General features: G+C 52.4%; 1 protein-coding gene across 1 annotated transcript in view; it reads right to left on the reverse strand.

The window, feature by feature from the left end:
• Positions 1-3,383: 3,383 nt before the first annotated feature.
• The window catches only part of ldlrad4a (low density lipoprotein receptor class A domain containing 4a), a 61,915-nt gene continuing 47,288 nt past the window's right edge, over positions 3,384-18,010 (reverse strand). Inside the window, exons 2-4 of the mRNA XM_045709536.2 lie at positions 15,065-15,231; positions 4,293-4,346; positions 3,384-3,971 (exon numbers count right to left, since the gene is read on the reverse strand). Coding sequence (XP_045565492.1) covers positions 3,384-3,971; positions 4,293-4,346; positions 15,065-15,231 — 809 coding nt within the window. The remainder of the gene's footprint in view (positions 3,972-4,292; positions 4,347-15,064; positions 15,232-18,010) is intronic.

Here is an 18,010-nt window from a genome sequence, read left to right on the forward strand (position 1 = left end):
TGAATAGCTAAGACTGCAGTAACATGTTGAACAGCTAAGACTGCAGTAACATGTTGAACAGTTAAGACTGCAGTAACATGTTGAACAGCTAAGACTGCAGTAACATGTTGAACAGCTAAGACTGCAGTAACATGTTGAACAGCTAAGACTGCAGTAACATGTTGAATAGCTAAGGCTGCAGTAACATGTTGAACCGCTAAGACTGCAGTAACATGTTTAACAGCTAAGACTGCAGTAACATGTTGAACAGCTAAGACTGCAGTAACATGTTGAACAGCTAAGACTGCAGTAACATGTTGAACAGCTAAGGCTGCAGTAACATGTTGAACAGCTAAGACGGCAGTAACATGTTGAACAGCTAAGACTGCAGTAACATTTTGAATAGCTAAGGCTGCAGTAACATGTTGAACAGCTAAGACTGCAGTAACATTTTGAACAGCTAAGGCTGCAGTAACATGTTAACTCGCTAAGACTGCAGTAACATGTTGAACAGCTAAGACTGCAGTAACATGTTGAACAGCTAAGGCTGCAGTAACATGTTGAACAGCTAAGACCGCAGTAACATGTTGAACAGCTAAGACTGCAGTAACATGTTGATCAGCTAAGACTGCAGTAACATGTTAACCCGCTAAGACTGCAGTAACATGTTGAACAGCTAAGACTGCAGTAACATGTTGAACAGTTAAGACTGCAGTAACATGTTGAACAGCTAAGACTGCAGTAACATGTTGAACAGCTAAGACTGCAGTAACATGTTGAACAGCTAAGACTGCAGTAACATGTTGAATAGCTAAGGCTGCAGTAACATGTTGAACCGCTAAGACTGCAGTAACATGTTTAACAGCTAAGACTGCAGTAACATGTTGAACAGCTAAGACTGCAGTAACATGTTGAACAGCTAAGGCTGCAGTAACATGTTGAACAGCTAAGACGGCAGTAACATGTTGAACAGCTAAGACTGCAGTAACATTTTGAATAGCTAAGGCTGCAGTAACATGTTGAACAGCTAAGACTGCAGTAACATTTTGAACAGCTAAGGCTGCAGTAACATGTTAACTCGCTAAGACTGCACTAACATGTTGAACCGCTAAGACTGCAGTAACATGTTGAATAGCTAAGACTGCAGTAACATGTTGAACAGCTAAGACTGCTGTAACATGTTGAACAGCTAAGACTGCAGTAACATGTTGAACAGCTAAGACTGCAGTAACATGTTGAACAGCTAAGACTGCAGTAACATGTTGAACAGCTAAGACTGCAGTAACATGTTGAACAGCTAAGGCTGCAGTAACATGTTAACTCGCTAAGACTGCAGTAACATGTTGAACAGCTAAGACTGCAGTAACATGTTGAACAGCTAAGACTGCAGTAACATGTTGATCAGCTAAGACTGCAGTAACATGTTGAACAGCTAAGGCTGCAGTAACATGTTGAATAGCTAAGGCTGCAGTAACATGTTGAATAGCTAAGACTGCAGTAACATGTTGAACAGCTAAGACTGCAGTAACATGTGGAACAGCTAAGACTGCAGTAACATGTGGAACAGCTAAGACTGGGCCCAAGGCAGGAACAAAACTATACACCAGAGGGTAGGATACCAACATGGATATTTAGTCAGATTTTTATTTTTTGAACCTTTATTTAACTAGGCAAGTCAGTTTAGAACAAATTCTTATTTTCAATGACGGCCTAGGAACAGTGGGTTACCTGCCTGTTCAGGGGCAGAACGACAGATTTGTACCTTGGGGATTTGAACTTGCAACCTTTCGGTTACTAGTCCAATGCTCTAACCACTAGGCTACCCTGCCACCCCGCCCTCAAACCCAACACTAGGGAATGGTCAGAGTGTTGGGGTTGAGATTCAGCCTTAGTGTTGATCCATGTATTTCTATAGAAAAAAAAAGTTGACAAAGGAAAACACAATATTCCAGGGGGTGTGCAGTTAGTGGATGTGCAGAAGACTACAAAGGCAAAGTGATCTCCATGACAACTCTAACAGGGAAGTGTAAAGTGCTAGTTGAAAGGATTAAAGCAACGTTAACGAATGGTCCTCCAGCCAGCAGAATGAGAGAGAGAGAGAGAGAGAGAGAGAGAGAGATAGAGAGTGAGATGCCACCATTATTCACTTGGTTTGTCAGAAGAGACAAGGAATGGGAAAATGTAAATATAAAGACATATCTTTAACACTTTAACACACTAAGTGTACAAAATATGATGAACACCTGCTCTTTCCATTACATAAACTGACCAGGTGAATCCAGGTGAAAGCTATGATCCCTTATTGATGTCACATGTTAAATCCACTACAATCAGTGTAGATGAAGGGGAGGAGACAGGTTAAAGAAGGATTTTTAAGCCTTAAGACAATTGAGACATGGATTGTGTATGTGTGCCATTCAGAGGTTGACTGGGCAAGACAAAAAAAATGAAGTGCCTTTGAACGGGGTATGGTAGTAGGTGCCAGGCGCACCGGTTTGTGTCAAGAACTACAACGCTGCTGGGTTTTTCCACGCTCAACAGTTTCCCCGTGTGTATCAAGACTGGTCCACCACCCAAAAGGACGCACAGCCAACTTGACACAACTGTGGGAAGCATTGGAGTCAACATGGGCCAGCATCCCTGTGCATGGGCCAGCATCCCTGTGCATGGGCCAGCATTCCTGTGGAACGCTTTTGACACCTTGTAGAGTCCATGACCCGATGAATTGAGGCTGTTCTGAGGGCAAAAGGTGGGTGTGCAACTCAATATTAGGAAGTTGTTCCGAATGTTTGGTATACTCAGTGTGTCTTTAAACTGAACTGCTGTGTTGGAGTTAGTTTCAGGGGACGTTAGGCTGGATCAGAGTTGTGGATAATAACAGTAAAATAACCAGTCATTCAAAACGTTTGGAGCCCACACAAACAATCAAACTAGGAGAAGCTTTTAAACAATAAGTTCGGTCAACTTCAGATTTCTGATGATGTATCCCGTTAATTTAGCAGAATCGTGGCACTCTAATTTGGATTTGGATTGGTGAGGTTGTGCACTGATCCGGTATTTTTATTTATTTTTAAAGACAATAAAAGCCATAACTTCTATAACTGGGTACAGTCTTTCAAACAAAATCAGTGTCAACAATCTTATTTTAAATAAATGAAAGCATACAAAAATAAACAAACAAGAAATGAGCTATGAAGCCTTAGTGTTCAAGCAGAAGCCCACCGCTCTTGAACGCCGAACGAAGGAATACAAAAAGAGTGTTTGTAAGCTTGGCTTCTCAGGTTTCTTCATATTGTGCATGGGGAATGCTGAGAGGAGGTCACTCCCCTTCAGGTGAGAGGAGTGGGTCCTGTTTGGTACAGACCAGGTACAACCCCCCCCCCCCCCCCCCCACCCACCCACCCTCACACTGGTTTGTCCCGTCGTCTGTCCCTATCCTTCTCTTTGTCCTTCACCTTGCCAGAGCCAGAGGAGCCGTTGGTGGTTGTGCTTTCGTTGCTCATCTGCCTGTCTTTGTCTGTCAGTGTCCTGTCTTTGCTCCCTGTCCACTGGGCGAACGGCTCTTTATTGCTGTACTGGTTCTGGTGGTGAAACACAGAGGATCCTGGGTAGTGACCCATGACCTCGCTGTAAGTGGGAGGCAGTCCCTCCATGCGTTCAGCGGCACTGACACCAGAGTTACTGCTGGGGGGCCGAGGGCCACCGCTGTGGACGTAAACGTGGATCAGGTCGCTGTGGAAGATGGTCCTGTTGGGGGGGGGCCTGATGGATGCTCTGCTCAGCTCCAGCTGCTGCTCTGGGTCTCTCAGCTGTAAGGTACATGGGCCTTTATAGGGCGGCAGCTCCTCCCCATCAGAAAGACAGATGGTCGGCGGCAAGTCAATGTCCTGCTGCAGGTAAGGGTAGGTGGGCTGGAAGCGGCTGAAATGCTCCCGTTGCATAAAGGAGGGAGATGTGAACCTGTCCTGGGTCGGCCTGGGCCCATACATCACCTGGAGGGGGGGGGGGGGGGGGGGGGAGAGGAGATGCAGTCAGTACCTCAGGGATTTAATCAACGCTATGGACTGTACAGCACTGTGTAGCAGCATATCAAATCACTAGGCTAAGTAAATATTAACACTATACTTTAAATGTATATTATCTGATTCAAGTGTGACAGAGAAGCTGCTCTGAATATATCAGGGGTCCAGCTATTATGCAATGGAACTCCGTCGACAGCAAAGGGGCAAGGCACTGTGTTAACCTATCAAATGACAATGCAAGGTACACGTAACAGCGGTAGACCATCCATGACGTACATTTTTCCCACTCACCTCTGGGGTTCCCTGCTGCATCACCAAACTGTTGGTTGGCCAAACACAGCCATCCTGCGAGAGAGAGAGACATGGACACAGAGAGAGAGAGAGACATTAAGAGAGATGGGGAGAAGGAACAGGGGTTGGGGGATGGAGAGAGGCAGAGGAAAGAGAAAGAGAAGAGGTGGGAGAGAGCAGAGGAGCGAGGGGTAGGAAGAGAGAAAGAGAGGTAGAGGACAGGGAAAAAGAGGAGGGAGGGAGAGAGAGATGTTGATTTATTTTCCATTTTGTACTTTATTTCACTTGCTTTGGCAATGTAAACATATGTGTCTCATGCCAATAAAGCCCTTTGAATTTAATTGAATTGAATTGAGAGAGAGATTGTCAAAAATCAATCGAGCCCCATCTGGCAGAAAGTACTGATTAACAGTGCTGTGGCTGGAAGGGGCTGGGGAGCCCCACTGTGTCTGTTCTGTTAGCTAGCTGTGTTTCTATACAACCCAGCTGGGTCTCTCTCTCTCTCTGTCTCTCTCTCTCTCTCTCTCTCTCTCTCTCTCTCTCTCTATATATATATATATATATATCGTTCTCTCTCTCTCTCTCTCTCTGTCTCTCTCTCTCTCTCTCTCTCTCTCTCTCTCTCTCTCTCTCTCTCTCTCTCTATATATATATATATATATATATATATATCGTTCTCTCTCTCTGTCTCTCTCTCTGTCTCTCTCTCTCTCTATATATATATCGTTCTCTCTCTGTCTCTCTCTCTCTCTCTCTCTCTCTATATATATCGTTCTCTCTCTGTCTCTCTCTCTCTGTCTCTCTGTCTCTCTCTCTCTGTCTCTCGTCTGCAGTTCTTGTCTGTGTCACAAAAGGCAGAATACTGCACCCAGCCAGACTCATCCAATTCCCTATTTATGGGCCCTGGTCAACAGCAGTGCACTACATAGGGAATAGGGTGTCATGCCACTTGTGACACAGTCCTCTCCTCTGTGTTCGGTTTTTAGAAGCCACTCCGGTCTAAATCTAGACAGGACCAGCTGGGTTTATCTGCAGTTTGATTACACTAACATAATGACAGTCTACGGTAGCTAACAAAGTGAGAGACACACATAGTATTCTTTTTGTTTTCTCATGATTTGGTTGGGTCTCATCCATCCATCCATCCATCCATCCATCCATCTATCTATCTCTCTTTCTCTGTCGCTGTCTATATCTGCTCTTTCTTCCTTTCTCCTTCTCTATCATTCCTCTCTCTCTCCAGTCGCTCTCCTCTCCTCAGCAGCGGGAGCAGTACACTGCACTATCCTCCCAGCTGCTCCAGTTCCACCAGCTCCTCCAGCTTCTCCTAGTTCCTCCTAGCTTCTCCCAGCTCCTCCAGCTCCTCCCAGCTCCTCCAGCTTCTCCTAGTTCCTCCTAGCTCCTCCAGCTCCTCCTAGCTCCTCCAGCTCCTCCTAGCTCCTCCAGCTCCTCCTAGCTTCTACAGCTCCTGCTAGCTCCTCCAGCTCCTCCTAGCTTCTCCTAGCTCCTCCAGTTCCACCAGCTCCTCCTAGCTTCTCCTAGTTCCTCCAGCTCCTCCTAGCTCCTCCAGCTCCTCCTAGCACCTCCTAGCACCTCCAAGCTTCTCCAGCTCCTCCTAGCTTCTCCTAGCTCCTCCAGCTCCTCCTAGCTTCTCCTAGTTCCTCCAGCTCCTCCTAGCTTCTCCTAGCTTCTCCAGCTCCTCCTAGCTTCCCCCAGCTCCTCCAGCTCCTCCTAGCTTCTCCTAGTTCCTCCAGCTCCTCCTAGTTCCTCCAGCTCCTCCAGCTCCTCCTAGCTCCTCCTAGCTCCTCCAGCTCCTCGTAGCTCCTCCAGCTCATCCTAGCATCTCCTAGCTCCTCCAGCTCCTCCAGCTCATCCTAGCTCCTCCTAGCTCCTCCAGCTCCTCGTAGCTCCTCCAGCTCATCCTAGCACCTCCTAGCACCTCCTAGCTCCTCCTAGCACCTCCTAGCTCCTCCTAGCACCTCCTAGCTCCTCCTAGCACCTCCAGCTCCTCCAGTTCCTCCAGCCCCTCCTAGCTCCTCCAGCTCCTCCTAGCTCCTCCTAGCTTCTCCTAGCTTCTCCTAGCTCCTCCAGCTCCTCCTAGCACCTCCTAGCTTCTCCTAGCTCCTCCAGTTCCTCCAGCTCCTCCTAGCTTCTCCTAGCTTCTCCTAGTTCCTCCTAGCTCCTCCAGCTTCTCCTAGTTCCTCCAGCTCCTCCTAGCTTCTCCTAGTTCCTCCAGCTCCTCCTAGCTCCTCCAGTTCCTCCAGCTCCTCCTAGCTCCTCCAGCTCCTCCTAGCTCCTCCAGCTTCTCATAGCTTCTCCTAGCTCCTCCAGCTCCTCCAAGCTTCTCCTAGCTTCTCCTAGCTCCTCCTTTCTCCTCCAGCTCCTCCTAGGTCCTCCAGCTCCTCCTAGCTTCTCCTAGCACCTCCTAGCTTCTCCTAGCTCCTCCAGCTCCTCCTAGGTCCTCCAGCTCCTCCTAGCTTCTCCTATCTCCTCCTAGTTCCTCCAGCTCCTCCTAGCTTCTCCTAGTTCCTCCAGCTCCTCCTAGCTCCTCCAGCTCCTCCAGCTTCCCCTAGCTTCTCCTAGCTCCTCCAGCTCCTCCTAGCAACTCCTAGCTTCTCCTAGCTTCTCCTAGCTCCTCCAGCTTCTCCAGTTCCTCCAGCTCCTCCTAGTTCCTCCAGCTCCTCCTAGCTCCACCAGCTTCTCCTAGCTTCTCCTAGCTCCTCCAGCTCCTCCTAGCTTCTCCTAGCTTCTCCTAGCTCCTCCAGCTTCTCCAGCTCCTCCAGCTCCTCCTAGCCCCTCCAGCTCCTCCTAGCTTCTCCTAGCTTCTCCTAGCTCCTCCTAGTACCTCCTAGCTTCTCCTAGTTCCTCCAGCTCCTCCTAGCTCCTCCAGCTCCTCCTAGCTCTCCAGCTTCTCCTAGCTCCGCCTAGCTTCGCCTAGCTTCTCCTAGCTCCTCCAGCTTCTCCAGCTCCTCCAGTTCCTCCAGCTCCTCCTAGTTCCTCCAGCTCCTCCTAGCTCCTCCAGCTCCACCTAGCTTCTCCTAGTTCCTCCTAGCTCCTCCTAGTTCCTCCAGCTCCTCCTAGCTTCTTCCAGCTCCTCCTAGCTCCTCCAGTTCCTCCAGCTCCTCCTAGCTCCTCCAGCTCCTCCTAGCTCCTCCAGATTCTCCTAGCTCCTCCAGCTTCTCCTAGCTTCTCCTAGTTCCTCCTAGCTCCTCCTAGTTCCTCCAGCTCCTCCTAGCTTCTCCTAGCTCCTCCAGCTTCTCCAGTTCCTCCAGCTCCTCCTAGTTCCTCCAGCTTCTCCTAGCTCCTCCAGCTTCTCCTAGCTTCTCCTAGTTCCTCCTAGCTCCTCCTAGTTCCTCCAGCTCCTCCTAGCTCCTCCCAGCTCCTCCAGCTTCTCCTAGATCCTCCTAGCTCCTCCAGCTCCTCCTAGCTCCTCCAGCTCCTCCTAGCTCCTCCAGCTCCTCCTAGCTTCTACAGCTCCTGCTAGCTCCTCCAGCTCCTCCTAGCTTCTCCAAGCTCCTCCAGTTCCACCAGCTCCTCCTAGTTCCTCCAGCTCCTCCTAGCTCCTCCAGCTCCTCCTAGCTCTCCAGCTTCTCCTAGCTCCGCCTAGCTTCGCCTAGCTTCTCCTAGCTCCTCCAGCTTCTCCAGCTCCTCCAGTTCCTCCAGCTCCTCCTAGTTCCTCCAGCTCCTCCTAGCTCCTCCAGCTCCACCTAGCTTCTCCTAGCTTCTCCTAGTTCCTCCTAGCTCCTCCTAGTTCCTCCAGCTCCTCCTAGCTTCTTCCAGCTCCTCCTAGCTCCTCCAGTTCCTCCAGCTCCTCCTAGCTCCTCCAGCTCCTCCTAGCTCCTCCAGATTCTCCTAGCTCCTCCAGCTTCTCCTAGCTTCTCCTAGTTCCTCCTAGCTCCTCCTAGTTCCTCCAGCTCCTCCTAGCTTCTCCTAGCTCCTCCAGCTTCTCCAGTTCCTCCAGCTCCTCCTAGTTCCTCCAGCTTCTCCTAGCTCCTCCCAGCTCCTCCAGCTTCTCCTAGATCCTCCTAGCTCCTCCAGCTCCTCCTAGCTCCTCCAGCTCCTCCTAGCTCCTCCAGCTCCTCCTAGCTTCTACAGCTCCTGCTAGCTCCTCCAGCTCCTCCTAGCTTCTCCAAGCTCCTCCAGTTCCACCAGCTCCTCCTAGCTTCTCCTAGTTCCTCCAGCTCCTCCTAGCTCCTCCAGCTCCTCCTAGCACCTCCTAGCACCTCCAAGCTTCTCCAGCTCCTCCTAGCTTCTCCTAGCTTCTCCAGCTCCTCCTAGCTTCCCCCAGCTCCTCCAGCTCCTCCTAGCTTCTCCTAGTTCCTCCAGCTCCTCCTAGTTCCTCCAGCTCCTCCAGCTCCTCCTAGCTCCTCCTAGCTCCTCCAGCTCCTCGTAGCTCCTCCAGCTCATCCTAGCATCTCCTAGCTCCTCCAGCTCCTCCAGCTCATCCTAGCTCCTCCTAGCTCCTCCAGCTCCTCGTAGCTCCTCCAGCTCATCCTAGCACCTCCTAGCACCTCCTAGCTCCTCCTAGCACCTCCTAGCTCCTCCTAGCACCTCCTAGCTCCTCCTAGCACCTCCAGCTCCTCCAGTTCCTCCAGCCCCTCCTAGCTCCTCCTAGCTCCTCCAGCTCCTCCTAGCTTCTCCTAGCTTCTCCTAGCTCCTCCAGCTCCTCCTAGCACCTCCTAGCTTCTCCTAGCTCCTCCAGTTCCTCCAGCTCCTCCTAGCTTCTCCTAGCTTCTCCTAGTTCCTCCTAGCTCCTCCAGCTTCTCCTAGTTCATCCAGCTCCTCCTAGCTTCTCCTAGTTCCTCCAGCTCCTCCTAGCTCCTCCAGTTCCTCCAGCTCCTCCTAGCTCCTCCAGCTCCTCCTAGCTCCTCCAGCTTCTCATAGCTTCTCCTAGCTCCTCCAGCTCCTCCAAGCTTCTCCTAGCTTCTCCTAGCTCCTCCAGCTCCTCCTATCTCCTCCAGCTCCTCCTAGGTCCTCCAGCTCCTCCTAGCTTCTCCTAGCACCTCCTAGCTTCTCCTAGCTCCTCCAGCTCCTCCTAGGTCCTCCAGCTCCTCCTAGCTTCTCCTATCTCCTCCTAGTTCCTCCAGCTCCTCCTAGCTTCTCCTAGTTCCTCCAGCTCCTCCTAGCTCCTCCAGCTCCTCCAGCTTCCCCTAGCTTCTCCTAGCTCCTCCAGCTCCTCCTAGCAACTCCTAGCTTCTCCTAGCTTCTCCTAGCTCCTCCAGCTTCTCCAGTTCCTCCAGCTCCTCCTAGTTCCTCCAGCTCCTCCTAGCTCCACCAGCTTCTCCTAGCTTCTCCTAGCTCCTCCAGCTCCTCCTAGCTTCTCCTAGCTTCTACTAGCTCCTCCAGCTTCTCCAGCTCCTCCAGTTCCTCCAGCTCCTCCTAGCTCCTCCTAGCTCCTCCAGCTCCTCCTAGCTTTTCCTAGCTTCTCCTAGATCCTCCAGCACCCCCTAGCTTCTCCTAGCTCCTCCAGCTTCTCCAGCTCCTCCAGCTCCTCCTAGCCCCTCCAGCTCCTCCTAGCTTCTCCTAGCTTCTCCTAGCTCCTCCTAGTACCTCCTAGCTTCTCCTAGTTCCTCCAGCTCCTCCTAGCTCCTCCAGCTCCTCCTAGCTCTCCAGCTTCTCCTAGCTCCGCCTAGCTTCGCCTAGCTTCTCCTAGCTCCTCCAGCTTCTCCAGCTCCTCCAGTTCCTCCAGCTCCTCCTAGTTCCTCCAGCTCCTCCTAGCTCCTCCAGCTCCACCTAGCTTCTCCTAGCTTCTCCTAGTTCCTCCTAGCTCCTCCTAGTTCCTCCAGCTCCTCCTAGCTTCTTCCAGCTCCTCCTAGCTCCTCCAGTTCCTCCAGCTCCTCCTAGCTCCTCCAGCTCCTCCTAGCTCCTCCAGCTTCTCCTAGCTCCTCCAGCTTCTCCTAGCTTCTCCTAGTTCCTCCTAGCTCCTCCTAGTTCCTCCAGCTCCTCCTAGCTTCTTCCAGCTCCTCCTAGCTCCTCCAGTTCCTCCAGCTCCTCCTAGCTCCTCCAGCTCCTCCTAGCTCCTCCAGCTCCTCCTAGCTCCTCCAGCTCCTCCTGGCTTCTCCTAGCTCCTCCATCACCTCCTAGCTTCTCCTAGCTCCTCCAGCTCCTCCAGCTCCTCCTAGCTTCTCCTAGCTTCTCCTAGTTCCTCCTAGCTCCTCCTAGTTCCTCCAGCTCCTCCTAGCTTCTCCTAGCTCCTCCTAGCTTCTCCTAGCTTCTCCTAGCTCCTCCAGCTTCTCCAGCTCCTCCAGTTCCTCCAGCTCCTCCTAGCTCCTCCAGCTCCTCCTAGCTCCTCCAGCTCCTCCTAGCTCCTCCATCACCTCCTAGCTTCTCCTAGCTCCTCCAGCTTCTCCAGCTCCTCCTAGCTCCTCCAGCTCCTCCTAGCTTCTCCTAGCTTCTCCTAGTTCCTCCTAGCTCCTCCTAGTTCCTCCAGCTCCTCCTAGCTTCTCCTAGTTCCTCCAGCTCCTCCTAGCTCCTCCAGCTCCTCCTAGCTCCTCCAGCTCCTCCAGCTCCTCCTAGCTTCTCCAGCTTCTTCTAGCTTACCCTAGCTTCTCCTAGCTCCTCCTAGCACCTCCTAGCTCCTCCAGCTTCTCCAGTTCCTCCAGCTCCTCCTAGTTCCTCCAGCTCCTCCTAGCTCCTCCAGCTCCTCCTAGCTTCACCTAGCTTCTCCTAGTTCCTCCTAGCTCCTCCTAGTTCTTCCAGTTCCTCCAGCTCCTCCTAGCTCCTCCAGCTCCTCCTAGCTCCTCCAGCTTCTCATAGCTTCTCCTAGCTTCCCCTAGCTCCTCCAGCTCCTCCTAGCACCTCCTAGCTTCTCATAGCTTCTCCTAGCTCCTCCAGCTTCTCCAGCTCCTCCAGTTCATCCAGCTCCTCCTAGTTCCTCCAGCTCCTCCTAGCTCCACCAGCTTTCCTAGCTTCTCCTAGCTCCTCCAGCTCCTCCTAGCTTCTCCTAGCTTCTCCTAGCTCCTCCAGCTTCTCCAGCTCCTCCAGTTCCTCCAGCTCCTCCTAGCTCCTCCTAGCTCCTCCAGCTCCTCCTAGCTTTTCCTAGCTTCTCCTAGCTCCTCCAGCACCCCCTAGCTTCTCCTAGCTCCTCCAGCTTCTCCAGCTCCTCCAGCTCCTCCTAGCCCCTCCAGCTCCTCCTAGCTTCTCCTAGCTTCTCCTAGCTCCTCCTAGTACCTCCTAGCTTCTCCTAGTTCCTCCAGCTCCTCCTAGCTCCTCCAGCTCCTCCTAGCTCTCCAGCTTCTCCTAGCTCCGCCTAGCTTCGCCTAGCTTCTCCTAGCTCCTCCAGCTTCTCCAGCTCCTCCAGTTCCTCCAGCTCCTCCTAGTTCCTCCAGCTCCTCCTAGCTCCTCCAGCTCCACCTAGCTTCTCCTAGCTTCTCCTAGTTCCTCCTAGCTCCTCCTAGTTCCTCCAGCTCCTCCTAGCTTCTTCCAGCTCCTCCTAGCTCCTCCAGTTCCTCCAGCTCCTCCTAGCTCCTCCAGCTCCTCCTAGCTCCTCCAGCTTCTCCTAGCTCCTCCAGCTTCTCCTAGCTTCTCCTAGTTCCTCCTAGCTCCTCCTAGTTCCTCCAGCTCCTCCTAGCTTCTTCCAGCTCCTCCTAGCTCCTCCAGTTCCTCCAGCTCCTCCTAGCTCCTCCAGCTCCTCCTAGCTCCTCCAGCTCCTCCTAGCTCCTCCAGCTCCTCCTGGCTTCTCCTAGCTCCTCCATCACCTCCTAGCTTCTCCTAGCTCCTCCAGCTCCTCCAGCTCCTCCAGCTCCTCCTAGCTTCTCCTAGCTTCTCCTAGTTCCTCCTAGCTCCTCCTAGTTCCTCCAGCTCCTCCTAGCTTCTCCTAGCTCCTCCAGCTCCTCCTAGCTTCTCCTAGCTTCTCCTAGCTCCTCCAGCTTCTCCAGCTCCTCCAGTTCCTCCAGCTCCTCCTAGCTCCTCCAGCTCCTCCTAGCTCCTCCAGCTCCTCCTAGCTCCTCCATCACCTCCTAGCTTCTCCTAGCTCCTCCAGCTTCTCCAGCTCCTCCTAGCTCCTCCAGCTCCTCCTAGCTTCTCCTAGCTTCTCCTAGTTCCTCCTAGCTCCTCCTAGTTCCTCCAGCTCCTCCTAGCTTCTCCTAGTTCCTCCAGCTCCTCCTAGCTCCTCCAGCTCCTCCTAGCTCCTCCAGCTCCTCCAGCTCCTCCTAGCTTCTCCAGCTTCTTCTAGCTTACCCTAGCTTCTCCTAGCTCCTCCTAGCACCTCCTAGCTCCTCCAGCTTCTCCAGTTCCTCCAGCTCCTCCTAGTTCCTCCAGCTCCTCCTAGCTCCTCCAGCTCCCCCTAGCTTCACCTAGCTTCTCCTAGTTCCTCCTAGCTCCTCCTAGTTCTTCCAGTTCCTCCAGCTCCTCCTAGCTCCTCCAGCTCCTCCTAGCTCCTCCAGCTTCTCATAGCTTCTCCTAGCTTCCCCTAGCTCCTCCAGCTCCTCCTAGCACCTCCTAGCTTCTCATAGCTTCTCCTAGCTCCTCCAGCTTCTCCAGCTCCTCCAGTTCATCCAGCTCCTCCTAGTTCCTCCAGCTCCTCCTAGCTCCACCAGCTTTCCTAGCTTCTCCTAGCTCCTCCAGCTCCTCCTAGCTTCTCCTAGCTCCTCCAGCTTCTCCAGCTCCTCCAGTTCCTCCAGCTCCTCCTAGCTCCTCCTAGCTCCTCCAGCTCCTCCTAGCTTTTCCTAGCTTCTCCTAGCTCCTCCAGCACCCCCTAGCTTCTCCTAGCTCCTCCAGCTCCTCCAGCTCCTCCTAGCCCCTCCAGCTCCTCCTAGCTTCTCATAGCTTCTCATAGCTCCTCCTAGTACCTCCTAGCTTCTCCTAGTTCCTCCAGCTCCTCCTAGCTCCTCCAGTTCCTCCAGCTCCTCCTAGCTTCTCCAGCTTCTCCTAGCTCCTCCTAGCTTCCCCTAGCTTCTCCTAGCTCCTCCAGCTTCTCCAGCTCCTCCAGTTCCTCCAGCTCCTCCTAGTTCCTCCAGCTCCTCCTAGCTCCTCCAGCTCCACCTAGCTTCTCCTAGCTTCTCCTAGTTCCTCCTAGCTCCTCCTAGTTCCTCCAGCTCCTCCTAGCTTCTTCCAGCTCCTCCTAGCTCCTCCAGTTCCTCCAGCTCCTCCTAGCTCCTCCAGCTCCTCCTAGCTCCTCCAGCTTCTCCTAGCTTCTCCTAGCTCCTCCAGCTCCTCCTAGCTTCTCCTAGCTCCTCCAGCTTCTCCAGCTCCTCCAGTTCCTCCAGCTCCTCCTAGCTCCTCCAGCTCCTCCTAGCTCCTCCAGCTCCTCCTAGCTTCTCCTAGCTCCTCCATCACCTCCTAGCTTCTCCTAGCTCCTCCAGCTTCTCCAGCTCCTCCAGCTCCTCCTAGCTTCTCCTAGTTCCTCCTAGCTCCTCCTAGTTCCTCCAGCTCCTCCTAGCTTCTCCTAGCTCCTCCAGCTCCTCCTAGCTTCTCCTAGCTTCTCCTAGCTCCTCCAGCTTCTCCAGCTCCTCCAGTTCCTCCAGCTCCTCCTAGCTCCTCCAGCTCCTCCTAGCTCCTCCAGCTCCTCCTAGCTCCTCCATCCCCTCCTAGCTTCTCCTAGCTCCTCCAGCTTCTCCAGCTCCTCCTAGCTCCTCCAGCTCCTCCTAGTTCCTCCAGCTCCTCCTAGCTTCTCCTAGCTCCTCCAGCTCCTCCTAGCTTCTCCTAGCTTCTCCTAGCTCCTCCAGCTTCTCCAGCTCCTCCAGTTGCTCCAGCTCCTCCTAGCTCCTCCAGCCCTCCGCTCCTCCAGCTCCTCCAGCCCCCTCCCTCCTAGCTTCTCCTAGCTCCTCCAGCTTCTCCAGCTCCTCCTAGCTCCTCCAGCTCCTCCTAGCTTCTCCTAGCTTCTCCTAGTTCCTCCTAGCTCCTCCTAGTTCCTCCAGCTCCTCCTAGCTTCTCCTAGTTCCTCCAGCTCCTCCTAGCTCCTCCAGCTCCTCCTAGCTCCTCCAGCTCCTCCAGCTCCTCCTAGCTTCTCCAGCTTCTTCTAGCTTACCCTAGCTTCTCCTAGCTCCTCCTAGCACCTCCTAGCTCCTCCAGCTTCTCCAGCTCCTCCAGCTCCTCCTAGCTCCTCCAGCATCTCATAGCTTTTCCTAGCTTCTCCTAGCTCCTCCTAGCTCCTCCAGCTCCTCCTAGCTTTCCTAGCTTCTCCTAGTTCCTCCTAGTTCCTCCTAGCTCCTCCAGCTCCTCCTAGCTTTCCTAGATTCTCCAGCTCCTCCTAGCTCCTCCAGTTCCTCCTATTTCCTCCAGCTCCTCCTAATTCCTCCAGCTCCTCCTAGTTCCTCCAGCTTCTCCTAGCTCCTCCAGCTTCTCCAGCTCCTCCAGTTCCTCCAGCTTCTCCTAGCATCCTCCAGCTTCTCCAGCTCCTCCAGTTCCTCCAGCACCTCCTAGTTCCTCCACCTCCTCCTAGCTCCTCCAGCTTCTCCTAGCTCCTCCAGCTCCTCCAGCTCCTCCTAGCTCCTCCAGCTCCTCCTAGCTCCTCCAGCTCCTCCAGCTCCTCCTAGCTCCTCCAGCTCTGCTCACTGCACCCGGCCAGACTCATCAATAAAAATTAGGATGAAGCAGCTATCCTAATGCCTCTCTAACTCGCTGTCTCTCTGCCTCTCTGTCTCTGTCTCTCTCTCTGTCTCTCTGCACTGGGGACTATTTTTTTTTAAGGCCAAATTAAGTCATACATCAAAATCTTGTCACACAGGTCCATGTATGCACACACACACACACACACACACACTCATCATTTATTAGGTAGGTAGGTAGGTAGGTAGGTAGGTAGGTAGGTAGGTAGGTAGTTGTGTACTGACGTGCTGCATGTTGACCTGATCCCGCTGTCTGTCCTGGTTGTGGCTGTGTGTCTGTCTGCTAAAGAAGGCCAGGGCAGACAGCCTGTGGTTCAACAGACAGATAATCACCACCACCATCACTGTCATCACCACCATTATGATTACTATCTGAACAAACTCCAGTTCAGCTGAAACAGAGAGAGAAACACAGAGAGAGAGGTTTAATATACATGTCAAATCCAGTGATATTCCAGTGCACTATATAGAGTATGGTGTAGAATGTAGAAGATTTTGGAGCTAGGTGTTGTTATGTGTCTGACCACGAGAGGGTAGCAGAGATACCACAACCAAACTGACATGTTCACTAATGTTATTTGCTGATCCACAAGGGTGTGTGGACATGTTATTCTGAGAGACAGAGAGAGAGAGAGAGAGAGAGAGAGAGAGAGACAGAGAGAGACAGAGAGAGAGAGAGAGAGAGAGAGAGAGAGAGAGAGAGAGAGAGACAGAGAGAGTTTTATTGTTTATTTCACTTCTGTATATTATCTACCTCACTTGCTTTGGCAACGTTAACATATGTTTCCCATGCCAATAAAGCCCCTTGAATTTAATTTAATTGAGAGAAAAAGAGAGGGATAAAGAGAGAGAGAGCGAGAAAGAGAGACAGAGAGAGAGACAGAGAGGCAGACAGACAGGCAGACTCAGACAGGTAGGCAGACAGTCAGACAGACAGGCAGGCAGACAGACAGACAGAGCAAAAAGAGAGAGAGAGAGACAGAGAGAGAGGAAGAAAGAGAGAGAGCGAGAGATTGAGAGATAGAGAGACAGAGAGAGACAGAGAGGTATATATTGGGTCTATACTGGGTCTGAGGTATATACTGGATCTATACTGGGTCTGAGGTATATACTGGGTCTGAGGTATATACTGGGTCTGAGGTATATACTGGGTCTATACTGGGTCTGAGGTATATACTGGGTCTATACTGGGTCTGCGGTATATACTGGGTCTATACTGGGTCTATACTGGGTCTGAGGTATATACTGGGTCTGAGGTATATACTGGGTCTATACTGGGTCTGAGGTCTATACTGGGTCTATACTGGGTCTGAGGTATATACTGGGTCTGAGGTATATACTGGGTCTATACTGGGTCTGAGGTATATACTGGGTCTATACTGGGTCTGAGGTCTATACTGGGTCTATACTGGGGCTGAGGTATATACTGGGGATCCTGTGTTGGTATATACTGGGGCTGGGGATCCTGTGTTGGTATATACTGGGGCTGGGGATCCTGTGTGGGTATATACTGGGGCTGGGGATTCTGTGTGGGTATATACTGGGGCTGGGGATCCTGTGTGGGTATATACTGGGGCTGGGGATCCTGTGTGGGTATATACTGGGGCTGGGGATCCTGTGTTGGTATATACTGGGGCTAGGGATGCTGTGTTGGTATATAATGGGGCTGGGGATCCTGTGTTGGTATATACTGGGGCTGGGGATCCTGTGTGGGTATATACTGGGGCTGGGGATCCTGTGTTGGTATATACTGGGGATCCTGTGTTGGTATATACTGGGGCTGGGGATCCTGTGTGGGTATATACTGGGGCTGGGGATCCCTGTGTGGGTATATACTGGGGCTGGGGATCCCTGTGTGGGTATATACTGGGGCTGGGGATCCCTGTGTGGGTATATACTGGGGATCCTGTGTTGGTATATACTGGGGCTGGGGATCCTGTGTTGGTATATACTGGGGCTGGGGTCCCTGTGTGGGTATATACTGGGGATCCTGTGTTGGTATATACTGGGGATCCTGTGTTGGTATATACTGGGGCTGGGGATCCTGTGTTGGTATATACTGGGGGATCCTGTGTTGGTATATACTGGGGCTGGGGATCCTGTGTTGGTATATACTGGGGCTGGGGATCCTGTGTTGGTATATACTGGGGCTGGGGATCCTGTGTTGGTATATACTGGGGCTGGGGATCCTGTGTTGGTATATACTGGGGCTGGGGATCCTGTGTGGGTATATACTGGGGCTAGGGATCCTGTGTGGGTATATACTGGGGATCCTGTGTTGGTATATACTCGGGCTGGGGATCCTGTGTTGGTATATACTGGGGATCCTGTGTTGGTATATACTGGGGCTGGGGATCCTGTGTTGGTATATACTGGGGATCCTGTGTGGGTATATACTGGGGCTAGGGATCCTGTGTGGGTATATACTGGGGATCCTGTGTTGGTATATACTGGGGCTGGGGATCCTGTGTGGGTATATACTGGGGCTGGGGATCCTGTGTGGGTATATACTGGGGCTGGGGATCCTGTGTTGGTATATACTGGGGCTGGGGATCCTGTGTGGGTATATACTGGGGCTGGGGATCCTGTGTGGGTATATACTGGGGCTGGGATCCCTGTGTGGGTATATACTGGGGCTGGGGATCCTGTGTTGGTATATACTGGGGCTGGGTATCCTGTGTGGGTATATACTGGGGCTGGGGATCCTGTGTTGGTATATACTGGGGCTGGGGATCCTGTGTGGGTATATACTGGGGATCCTGTGTTGGTATATACTGGGGATCCTGTGTGGGTATATATTGGGGCTGGGGATCCTGTGTGGGTATATACTGGGGATCCTGTGTGGGTATATACTGGGGCTGGGGATCCTGTGTTGGTATATACTGGGGATCCTGTGTGGGTATATACTGGGGTCCCTGTGTTGGTATATACTGGGGCTGGGGATCCTGTGTGGGTATATACTGGGGCTGGGGATCCTGTGTGGGTATATACTGGGGATCCTGTGTGGGTATATACTGGGGTCCCTGTGTTGGTATATACTGGGGCTGGGGATCCTGTGTGGGTATATACTGGGGATCCTGTGTGGGTATATACTGGGGATCCTGTGTTGGTATATACTGGGGATCCTGTGTGGGTATATACTGGGGCTGGGGATCCTGTGTGGGTATATAC

This window comes from Salmo salar, chromosome 27, assembly GCF_965601325.2.
Source record: "Salmo salar chromosome 27, fSalSal1, whole genome shotgun sequence".
Taxonomy (NCBI): domain Eukaryota; kingdom Metazoa; phylum Chordata; class Actinopteri; order Salmoniformes; family Salmonidae; genus Salmo; species Salmo salar.